The sequence below is a fragment of the Pleurodeles waltl genome, chromosome 7, assembly GCF_031143425.1.
Source record: "Pleurodeles waltl isolate 20211129_DDA chromosome 7, aPleWal1.hap1.20221129, whole genome shotgun sequence".
Taxonomy (NCBI): Eukaryota; Metazoa; Chordata; class Amphibia; order Caudata; family Salamandridae; genus Pleurodeles; species Pleurodeles waltl.
The window spans coordinates 441,911,529-441,924,209 of NC_090446.1; the positions used below are offsets into that span (position 1 = coordinate 441,911,529).

Genomic DNA, 12,681 nt, shown 5'->3' on the forward strand with positions numbered 1-12,681 from the left:
GTCTAATTTCTGTGTTGTCAGGCATTTGTTTTATGTCCTCCTGAGATTTCCTCTCTGCCCATAGGGTCAATACTTATTCCCCGGTGGACCTATCTCTGCCATCTTCCACTCCTTAATCCCTCCCCATTACAGCCAGACTCCTACACTCCTGGAACCTCACCACTGTCAATCAGTTGCTTATTTTTTATCACCCAGGAGGCATCTCTGTTCTTGTGGGACCTTCTGGGATCCCCCCGCCCTCTTGGAAACTAATCCTGTTCCTCTTAGATCTGCAAGCCTACCCTCTTGGGACCTCACCTTTTACTTATCCTCCTGCAACTTTACCCATTTCCTCTTTCAATCTCTTTACAGTGAGGCAGCATCAAACTCCTGCACTGGCTTTTCTGAGGAGCTAATGAAGATCCTTCTGGGTACACAACCACCACAAAATTTGGCTACGTTTGGCAATGCAAATCCAAGCAATTCCACTGAATGGAGCACCCAGATCATTTATCAAAACTGCAGACAGGTAATGTTAAAAATGCCCTGGATGAAGAAGAAAGGGGACAGAAAGGATGTAAATAAATGGAACTACAAGACTAGCTTTTCCAGAGGTTATGGCCATTCTAGTGAGCTATTTGTAGAAATGAACCACTAAGCTTTTGGCTCACTATTTATACAGCAACAAATGCGCGCGTGGGTGTGTTATGCAAATTGCAGAGCTCAGTATCACCTGAGAGAGTATCCTGGCACTTGAACCATGTTTGTAATCAGGGGTTATAGAATTCCATGGTAGGTAATGTCCACAAATTATGCAGTTACACATTGAGGTACATTATTCCAGCCCCTTTTAACCTCACCCCTGGGATAGTTACTGCTTCTGTTAGATTCTTATACAGCGAAGAAGCAAGAAATGTAGTTTAAGGCAGGTTGTAACTTCAACTTAAAATCCTCTGCTTGAACTAGCAGTTAAAAACAAGTTACATACCTGTAAACTGTGGTTCTCCAGTATTGATATCTTTGATAGATTCATATGCTTGAATCTTCCACATCGTCATTGTGGGGTCCCATGGTAACAGTAATATAAGCAATACTGCCTCCTCTGCCATCCGTCGAAAGGCTGTGGATGAAATGTCCATGGCCATGCTGATTATATCTGATGAGACCTTCTCCTCTCCCTTTAGGATGTCATAAGCCTCTTTGTTTCTTGCCCTCCGGGAGATAGTACAAGTCAGACCACATCTGCCAGATGTATCTCCCTAGGTTTGCCAGAGCTTTGGAGGCCCCAATAGATGTTGCTTTCATGGTGGTGAATTGCTTGCCGATGTTGTTGATCCTGTGACCCTCCTTATCAGAGGGAGCTGTACATGGCAATAATTGATTTTTTTTGTTCACTGTTGAACGGCCTGTATTATGTCCAAGTCTCGTCTGGGTTAACCAATAAGGCACACAAGGGACGAATCCGGAGCCTTGTACTTCTTGTCCAGCTTCGGGATGAATGCTGGAATAGATGTTGGAGTCTTCATTCATTTTAGCCCCTCCTGCCACATAAAATCCGTAACAGAAATTGAGCGCGTGGTGCACTGGGCCTTGGCTTTAAAATCATAGAAGTAGTATTTGATCCACTTCACTAGAAGTGGAAGATCAGAGCATTTGGACGCCCTCTCTAATATAGCATGGGAGCCACCAATATCTGCCGGCAGAGAATCCACCAGAGGAATAGGCAAGGGTGAAAATGGGACCACGTAATCATCCTGTTCAAGATTGTCCCCTGAATCAAACTGTATTTCTCCTTCTTCTGGTTGCTAATAACCGTCACTATCTGCAAAGGAGTCTCTGGTTGCAATACTTGGCAGCACAGGTCTGTCTTTTTGCGGTCTGGGGGAGGGCTCTTAGGAGTCGATGAAGCCTCCTCAACATCCTGTCTGAGTGGTGATTGACGAGCCGGGGTATTGGTGTCTGGTAACCTTCCTTAATAATCATTGATCATCATGCGCAGATCAGTGACTAATGATACAGGGATCGCAACAGAAGGATCCTGCACATGAAGTTGCTCTTCCTCTGGCTCCTGATACAGATAATGCTTCTGGAATGTGTCATACTCCTTAATTCATTGACTGGCCCTGTCAGTAAAAGCGAAATACCCCTTTAAATATGTATGCAGATCTTGCTCTGTCTCTTCATCCTCAGTCTCTTGCCAATTGATGAGCTGAGAAGGGCAATAAGCAGGGTGAAACAAACTTTAATCTCTTGATTCCTGCATTTCAATAGGTGTTATTGATGGGAAAGGAGATATTTTGCAAAGATCCTGTGGCATAGTTTATGCCCTTAGAAGACGTAATTTTTTTAAATTTTGTGAGCGTCAACGGGGTCGTCGATGACATAACCCCTGATAGAACCCTCGTCATCTGAAGAACTTCGAGCAAGTTTGATGATGTTGACATCATCTATGATGATATTCGTGCCGTCAGAGACTGTCTCGTTGACAACGATTATATCATCATCAGAGTCTTAGTCAGTGAAGCAGAAATGGTTGTCGTCCTGGTTGTCATCGTCTCCACTGGTCTAGGATGTAATATTACCTGAGAGGTTGCAGTGGTCATCAACAGGATCTTTGTAGGTGGATCCATTAGTGGGCGAGTTTTCTTCGTCGACGACTCCTTGACTGTAGTAAAAGGAGCATATGAAGTTGAGGCTACAGGGGCGACCAGTGTCATGGGCAAAAGGGACTTTTCCCTGCCACCGTCGGTGGACAGGCAAAAACAGGAAAAATAAACAGTAAACAAAGAGCAGCTGAAAAGAAATTACTCTGAGACAGTGTGCTGAATCTTCTGGGTGAACTCTAGTGAACTTTCCAGCTGTCCTACAGGGCACATGCCAGCCGGGTGAGGTTTCCACAAGCTAAATTAGTGGCATCAAGAGAGGATGTGCTGAATTAGAATGCCACTGATCCGGTCGCTTTTGGGGTGTGTGGACAGTGGCCCTGGAAGCAGTTAACAAAGCTCCATTCTCTTCAATGACGGTGGGTGGGGCAGGCGATTAGAACAAGGAGGGAGTGGGTGGCAGAAATCATCACAGAGGGGCAGGCTGTAGGAGGGGGGGGTAGGGTCTGCTGTCTGGGCAGTAACATGTTTAGTACTGCATTTGGTTTACTTTGCAAAAACATTATGGAGCTGAGCACAACAGAATGCTTCTTATTTCAACCACAGAGGCCCAAGAGAGGGGAGGAACCAGCTGTGGACAACAATTGCACTAGTGGACTGAGAGGTAGGAAAATAAGTTACTTAGTTCTGACTGCAGTTATCTAGTATTGGTGTCTTTCGTAGATTCACATGCTTAAATCATTCCCTGTTGTCGAAGTGGGAATCTCACGGTACCATAAAATAGCAGTATGTATCATTACCATAGGCCTTAATAGCAATGGACCATCTCTTGTACAACATATCCATATCCTTTTGTAAAAGAACCAAACTTGAACGACGAACATTCAGGCGACAGCACTCTCTAGAACACTCCCTAGAGAGGCAGTTTTCCTCTGATTTTCAAGCACAAGTGTAGTATATATATGAGTTACAAGGGGAGCCTCTTCTGGGAGGCGGGTGGGCCGCATGTGAATCTATGAAAGATACCAATACTGGATAACTGCAGTTAAAGGTATGTAACTCATTATCTTACCCAGTATTAGATCTTTCATAGATTCACATGCTTGAATCAGAATATCAAGCAGTTTTCAGCATTGTGTTATGAAACAATATAATATTTGAGGACATGGGTAATAACAATGCAACATAATCACATTTTGTAATCTATACATATATATATATATATATATATATATAAGTTTGATGGCATGTGTGGCTGCAGATACACATGCTATGCAAAGGTCCTGCCATCTAGTGTTGGGCTTGGAGTGTTACAAGTTGTTTTTCTTCGAAGAAGTCTTTTCGAGTCACGGGACCCAAGTGACTCCTCCTTTTCGGCTCCATTGCGCATGGGCATCGACTCCATCTTAGATTGTTTTCTTTCCGCCATCGGGTTCGGACGTGTTTCTTTTCACCCCGGTTGTTTGAGTCAAAAAAGTATTACAAACTCTCTAAATTCGTCTGTATTGTTTTCGATCGAGTACCATCTATCATTGACACCTCGGTACTGGCGGACACAGATCTCTACTTGCCTTTTGGGGCACCCGTGCCCAACTTGGGCCTGGTCGGCCCGACCAAAAGTCTCGTTGAAGCCTTATGGACCGGACCCCGTTTAGATTCTGCCCTCGGTGCCATGCCAAGTATCCTTACACGGACCAACATCTAGTCTGTAACCTGTGTCTATCTCCAGACCACCGAGAGGATACTTGTGAGGCCTGCAGATCCTTCCGCTTGAAAAAGACTCTGAGAGACCGAAGAGCGCAAAGGTTAGAGATGGCGTCCAGAAGCATCGAACGCCTCGACGCAGAAGAAGAGGAAATGATCCACACCGCAGTCTCCGTTCAGGGGTCCGACTCCGAGCACGAGTCCAACCATGCCCGACCAATAACAGCGGGCCAGCACGTGAGTACGCTTGCCCCGACCCAATCCAAGCCCAAATACAAGGCCTCGGGGATGCCACTGCCAGAAGGCCATGGCTCCACCCATAAGAAAACTACCGGTGACCAAGCAACATCTTCGGCACTGAGAAAGGCCACACTAATGAAGCCTTCGGACTCGAGCCGAGGCACAGGCTCCAAAATTCTCAAGCATCGACCCATCGAGTCGAAGCCCTGAAAATTCCTCTCGGAGCAGAGGCCAACAAGTACTTCAGGCCTTTCGATCCCGAAGAAACCGGCTTCGGAGCCGAAAAAACACAAACACAGAGAAGTATGGACTTTCCAAGCAATTGAAAGAAAGCCATAGATTTGCGGAAGAACTTACGCAAATGGAGGATTTTGACGAAAAACAGGCCAGAATCCAAATTCATAAAGACACTGGCAAACTCCTCACTGCACCTCCTCTAAAAACAAAGAGGAAACTGGCCTAAAGTGCCAAAACGAGACAAAAATTTCCGCCTCCTCAGTTTTCACCTCAACAGTCTCCTCCTCATTCTCCTCACCTAACTGTCTCCCTGCCTGCTACCCCCACTGCACAGTCTCCAGCACACTCCGTACAATCACACCAGGATGACACTGACCCATGGGACCTTTATGATGATCCCATTTCAGACAATAGTCCAGAGTGCTATCCATCAAAGCCATCACCTCCAGAGGATAGCACCTCCTATACACAGGTTCTAGCTAGGGCAGCAGCATTTCATAATGTAGCCATGCACACAGAACCTCTTGAGGATTATTTTTTATTTAATTGTTGTCCTCAACTTAAGCCTCCTACCAGAGTCTACCCATGCTTCCTGGCATGTTAAAACATGCACATCAAATCTTCCAGGAACCAGTTAAAGCAGGAGCAATTACTCCAAGGGTAGAAAAGAAATATAAGCTGCTGCCTTCAGACCCAGCTTTTATTACCCAACCGCTACCCCCAGATTCCGTAGTGGCCAGCACAGCAAGGAAAAGGGCTAACTCCCAGTCCTCTGGGGACGCACCCCCTCAACATAAGGAAAGCAAAAAATGTTGTGCTGCGGGTAAAAGGGTGGCATCACAGGCAGCTAACCAGTGGCGTACAGCCAATTCTCAGGTGCTAATGGCCAGATACGACAGGGCCCACTTGGATGAGACGAAAGGCATTATCCAGCATCTCTCCAAGGACCAACAGAAAAGAGCCCAGCAGGTAGTGTAGTAGGGACAGGCAATTACCAACAATCAGATCAGGTCAGCGTTAGACTCCGCAGACACAGCCACAAGAAGTGTTAATACGGCTGTCACCATTAGGCGACACGCATGGCTTAGGTCGTCAGGCTTTAAACCTGAAATTCAGCAAGCTGTTCTGAACATGCCTTTTAACAAACACCAACTATTTGGCACACAGGTTGATACAGCCATTGACAAAATGAAAAAAGACGCCGACACTGCCAAAGCTATGGGGGCGCTTTACTCCACTCAATACAGAGGCTCATTTCGAAAGCCTCAATATAGGGGAGGCTTTAGACCCCAACCATCTGAGCCATCTACCGCCCAATCCAAACCCTCTTGCCAGACACAATACCAGAGAACTGGTTTCGGAGAACCTATAGAGGACAATTTCCCAGATCTAGAGGAAAATATCAGCCCTCAACGCAACCCACACATACCAAACAGTGACTTCATCCACATCTTCCCTCGCCACACTTCCCCTGTGGGAGGAAGACTACAAAAGTTCCACACCCACTGGTTCCCCATCACAACAGACAATTGGGTCTTATCCATTATCCAACATGGTTACTGCATAGAGTTTACATAAACTCCTCCAGATATACCCCCAAAACCACACAAACTCTCATCTCAACACATTTCAATGTTGCAAACAGAGGTACAGGCACTATTACTCAAACAAGCCATAGAGCTTGTGCCACATCATCAAAAAGTAACAGGGGTTTACTCCCTGTATTTCCTCATTCCCAAAAAAGACAAAACATTGAGACCAATACTAGATCTCAGAACTCTCAATCTTTGCATCCTATCAGAACACTTTCACATGGTAACACTACAGGATGTAGTCCCACTGTTACAACAACAAGATTTTATCGCAACACTGGATCTAAAAGATGCGTATTTTCACATACCCATCCATCCAGCGTACAGAAAATATCTCATATTTGTAATACAAGGAAAACATTACCAGTTCAAAGTGTTACCTTTCTGTCAGAATCACCAGATCCTCGGGGTCTGTGCACGTTCCCAACACGTCCACCACAAGACAGCTCCAATACTCTGATTAGAATGTCAGAGTCTAAGAGAGTCCAAGTGGGGAAAAGGGGATTAGGTAGGGAACAGCTGGGAAGGAGACCTGTAGAAAGCAAAAGGTTAAAACACACAATTTCAAGATTATACCATATTAATCATTACTAGGCTATGACTCTAAGGATTGTCATATTGGAAACATGTATAACTTAAGCATGAACTTAAATGACTAGGCCTCAAGATGTCTGGATACCTGTGAGGGAATCAAGAAAGATTTGTACAATTTTCTAATGAACCACTCAATGAAATGTTACACATGGATTAGAAACATCAGAATCTTCTAGCATTACACTTTCAAATTCAAGAATAGTCTTTGCATGAGGACCAGGAAATAATCTGAAAGGTTTCTATAACATTATATGAAATGTACTAGAGGGACTTATTATGCACATACAATATGACATCTAGAATTCTAACACTTTAGTTTTCTTAAAATGCAGGAACATGAATTGCGCACATTGCAGATTTCCACAAAGGTTTATAAATGCCATGAAATGATTGTGCACAGTAAATAACATGAGTTAGGCACAAGAAATGAATTGCGCGTCTTGCCGATTCGAATACCACCATGTGAATGCCATGAAATGCTAACGCACAATAAATATCATGAATTAGACACAAGAAATGAATCGTGCTTCTTGCCGATTCGAAGGCCACCATGTGAATGCCAAGATATGGTAGCTCGCACTGAATATCATGATCTAAACACAAGAAATGAATTGCGCGTCTTGCCGATTCGAAAGCCACCATGTGAATGCCAAGAAATGGTAGCGTACAATGAATAACATGAATTAAGCACAGGAAATGAATCGCGCGTCTTGCCGATTCGACCACACCGTGACACACTCTGAAAGCCTGCAGCAGTACTTTGCAAATGAACACTATTTATATGCACCTTGAACATAAGTCTTCAGGATTAAACTCTGCAATGCAAAAGGTTAAACAACAGCATATCAGCACAATGCATAAATTACGTTATCTTGAGAGTGCTTGATTTTTGCGTTCTAGTCGCCCGTAGAGCGCGCACTGCCCTGATGTTGACACTTTCTGGATAACAACAGCTCCCAGAGTATTTACAAAATGCCTTGCCGTAGTCACAGCATACATAAGAAGACAACATATCTGTCTTTCCATATCTCGACGACTGGCTAATAAAAGCCAACAGTCAAACACAGTGCCAATATCATACACGTTATGTAATAAACACCCCACACACACTAGGGTTCTCAATAAACTACCAAACATTGCACCTACAACCAGCGCAAATTCAACAGTATTTAGGAGCCACATGAAGCACCCAAAGAGCACTTGCAAGCCCAAGTCCACAAAGGGTACAATCGTTCCACAACATATTGCCAAAAATCCAGCCAAACCAACAGTACACAGTCAAATTTGTCATGAAACTGTTGGGCATGATGGCATCATGCATCGCCATTGTCCCAAACGCAAGATTTAAACATGCGGCCCTTACAACAGTGCCTTGAAAAGCAATGGTCACAGGCACATGGTCAACTTCAAGATCTACTGTTGATAGACCGCCAAACATACATCTCGCTTCAGTGGTGGAATTCAGCAAATTTAAACAAAGGGCGGCCATTTCAAGACCCTGTGCCTCACGCCATTCTTACAACAGATGCATCACGACGAGGACGTCATAATGGCACAGCTCCACGTGACATCTCACAGCTGTTTCAGCTTATTTACAAAATATACAAAACAAGTCTCTATTTAGAGTGCCTGTCAGCAAAGCCTTCATGGAAGGTCTAAAACGTATCATACCTCCAAGAACACCACCAGTTCCTTCATGTAATCTCAATATTGTACTCACACGACTCATGGGTCCACCGTTTGAACCCATGCATTTGTGTCAAATTCAATTTCTAACATGGAAGGTAGCATTCCTCGTAACAATCACTTCATTACGAAGAGTTAGTGAAATACAAGCATTCACTATTGAACAACCCTTTATACAAGTACACAAACATAAGGTTGTACTTCGCACAAACCCAAAATTGCTACCTAAAGTCATCTCACCGTTTCATTTAAATCAATCAGTGGAACCTCCAGTCTTCTTCCCACAGCCAGACTCAGTAGGAGAAAGAGTGCTCCATACATTAGATATTAAAAGAGCTTTAATGTATTACATTGACAGAACAAAATTATTCAGAAAGACTAAACAGCTGTTTGTCGCATTCCAAAAACCCCATACTGGTAATCCTATCTCAAAACAAGGCATAGCCAGATGGATAGTAAAGTGCATCCAAACCTGTTACCTAAAGGCTAAAAGACAGCTATTAGTAACACCAAAAGCACATTCCACCAGGAAGAAAGGAGCAACAATGGCATTTCTAGGAAATATACCAATGACAGAAATCTGTAAAGCAGCCATTTGGTCAACACCCCCTGCATTTACTAAGCGTTACTGTGTAGATATGTTAGCAACACAGCAAGCCACAGTAGGACAGGCTGTACTAAGAACACTATTTCAAACAACTTCAATTCCTACAGGCTAACTACCGCTTATGGGAGGAGAACTGCTTTGTAGTCTATGCATAGCATGTGTATCTGCAGCTACACGTGCCATTGAATGGAAAATGTCACTTACCCAGTGTACATCTGTTCGTGGCATGTTCCGCTGCAGATACACATGCGCCCTCCCTCCTCCCCGGGAGCCTGTAGCCGTTTAAGTTACATATATATTTGTACATATGTATATATGTTCGATGGCATGTGTAGCTGCAGATACCCATGCTGTGCACAGTCCGCCATCTGGTGTTGGGCTCGGAGTGTTACAAGTTGTTTTTCTTCGAAGAAGTCTTTTCGAGTCACGAGACCGAGGGACTCCTCCCATTTCGAGTCCATTGCGCATGGGCGTCGACTCCATCTTAGATTGTTTTTTTTCCGCCATCGGGTTCGGATGTGTTCCTTTTCGCTCCGTGTTTTGGGACGGAAAGTTATTTAGAATCTCGGAAAAAAATTGTCGGTATTGTTTGCGTTCGGTATCGGGTTAGTTAGCCCGGCCACGTGCGACTTCAAGGCTCATGGAACGGACCCCATTCCGCTTCTGCCCAAAATGCCATCACAAGTATCCGTATACGGATCACCATCTGGTCTGTAACCTGTGCTTGTCCCCCGAGCACAAGGAGGATACTTGTGAAGCCTGTCGAGCATTTCGGTCGAGGAAGACGCTGAGAGACCGAAGAGCCAGGAGACTGCAAATGGCGTCCACGCCGACAGGTCAAGAACGCTTCGAGGAGGAAGAAGAAGCTTTTTCCATCCGCGAGTCGGATTCGGAAGAACTCGACGCCGAAGAAACACACCAAACCGTGAGTAAGACGTCGAAAATCAAGACTCACGAGAGGTCTACAAAAGCCCAAGGGACGCCACCGCCAACAGGCCATGGCTTAACCTGAAAACTAGGTGACCCATCCAAGGCACCGAAAAAGGGCATGCTGGTGTCGAAGTCATCCGACTCCGGTCGAGATACCGCCACACAGCAACCTCGGAGCCGAGACAGCGGCTCCGAGAAACTTCGGCACAGAGACAGCTGCACCGAAGAATTTCGGCACCGAGACACCACACCGAAAAGAAAGAAGGTTTCTTCAGAGCCTAAAAAGACTTCCGAAAAGGTTTCGGTTCCGAAACAGCCAGCCTCGGAGCCGAAAAGTAGTTCCTATACAGAGGAACAAGGATTAACCTCCCAATTACATAGATTTGGAGAGGAGCTTCAAGCTGTAGAGCCTGACTACACACAAAGAAGGATTCATATTCATGAGGACACAGGGAAGATAACCACTCTTCCCCCAATCAAAATAAAGAGGAAACTTGCCTTTCAACAAAAGGACAAGCAACCACAGGCAAAGGTGGCAAGGAAAACAACCCCACCACCGTCTCCACCACCATCAATACATGCATCACCAGCAACAACTCCACCACTGATGCATTCACCAGCTCATACCACAATGAGTCAGGATGATCCCGATGCATGGGACCTCTACGATGCTCCAGTGTCTGACAATAGCCCAGACTCTTATCCTACAAAACCGTCACCACCTGAGGACAGTACATCCTATACACAGGTGGTCGCAAGGGCAGCCGAGTTTCACAATGTCTCCTTACATTCAGAACCAATTGAGGATGACTTTCTCTTTAACACCCTATCCTCCACCCATAGCCAGTATCAATGCCTTCCCATGCTCCCAGGAATGCCAAGACATTCAAAACAAATTTTTCAGGATCCGGTTAAAGGCAGAGCCATAACTCCGAGGGTGGAGAAAAAATATAAGCCACCGCCCACAGATCCAATATACATTACAACACAACTTACACCAGACTCAGTAGTTGTGGGGGCAGCTCGTAAGAGAGCCAACTCTCATACCTCAGGCGACGCACCACCTCCAGACAAGGAGAGCCGCAAATTTGATGCTGCGGGAAAAAGAGTTGCAGCACAAGCAGCAAATCAGTGGCGTATTGCCAATTCACAAGCACTTTTGGCAAGATACGACAGGGCTCATTGGGATGAAATGCAACATTTCATCGAACACTTACCCAAGGAGTTCCAAAAAAGAGCGCAACAAGTGGTGGAAGAGGGACAAAGTATCTCAAATAATCAAATACGGTCTTCCATGGATGCAGCAGATACAGCTGCAAGGACAATAAACACTGCAGTCACAATACGAAGGCACGCATGGCTGCGCACTTCTGGGTTCAAACCGGAAATCCAGCAGGCTGTGCTCAATATGCCGTTTAATGAACAGCAATTGTTTGGGCCGAAGGTAGACACTGCAATCGAAAAACTCAAAAAGGACACTGATACAGCCAAAGCCATGGGCGCACTCTACTCCCCGCAGAGCAGAGGCACATTTCGGAAAACACCTTTTAGGGGAGGGTTTCGAGGTCAACCCACAGAAACCACAACCTCACAAACAAGGCCTACCTACCAGGGTCAATATCAAAGGGGAGGATTTCGGGGGCAATTTAGAGGGGGCCAATTCCCAAGAAATAGAGGAAAATTCCAAAGGCCCCAAAACCCCTCAAACTAAGCAGTGACTCACAAGTCACACACCCCGATCACATAACACCTGTGGGGGGAAGACTAAGCCAATTTTACAAACTTTGGGAGGAAATAACAACAGACACTTGGGTCTTAGCAATTATCCAGCATGGTTATTGCATAGAATTTCGCCAATTCCCTCCAAACGTCCCACCGAAAACACACAATATGTCAAAACAACATATAGATCTTCTAGGACTAGAAGTTCAAGCATTGCTACAAAAGGACGCAATAGAATTAGTTCCAATTCAACAGAAAAACACAGGAGTTTACTCACTGTACTTTCTAATACCCAAAAAGGACAAAACTCTGAGACCAATACTAGATCTCAGAACACTAAATACCTACATCAAATCAGACCACTTTCACATGGTCACGTTACAAGATGTAATCCCACTGCTCAAACAGCAAGACTACATGACAACATTAGATCTAAAAGATGCGTATTTCCATATACCAATACATCCTTCACACAGGAAATACCTAAGGTTCGTATTCCAAGGAATACATTACCAATTCAAAGTGTTGCCATTTGGAATAACAACTGCGCCAAGAGTTTTTACAAAATGCCTGGCAGTAGTAGCTGCACATATCAGAAGGCAGCAAATACATGTGTTCCCGTACTTAGACGACTAGTTAATCAAAACCAACACGCTAAGACAATGTTCACTGCACACAAACTATGTCATACAGACCCTTCACAGGCTAGGTTTCTCGATCAACTACGCGAAGTCACACCTCTTGCCGTGTCAAACACAGCAATACTTAGGAGCGACAATCAACACAG

The 12,681-nt window shown here is 44.9% G+C and overlaps 1 protein-coding gene across 1 annotated transcript in view; it reads left to right on the plus strand.

Annotated features, from left to right (window-relative positions):
- Positions 1-12,681, plus strand: part of TCTN3 (tectonic family member 3) — a 594,612-nt gene that overhangs the window by 325,703 nt on the left and 256,228 nt on the right. Inside the window, exon 12 of the mRNA XM_069243971.1 lies at positions 352-508. Coding sequence (XP_069100072.1) covers positions 352-508 — 157 coding nt within the window. The remainder of the gene's footprint in view (positions 1-351; positions 509-12,681) is intronic.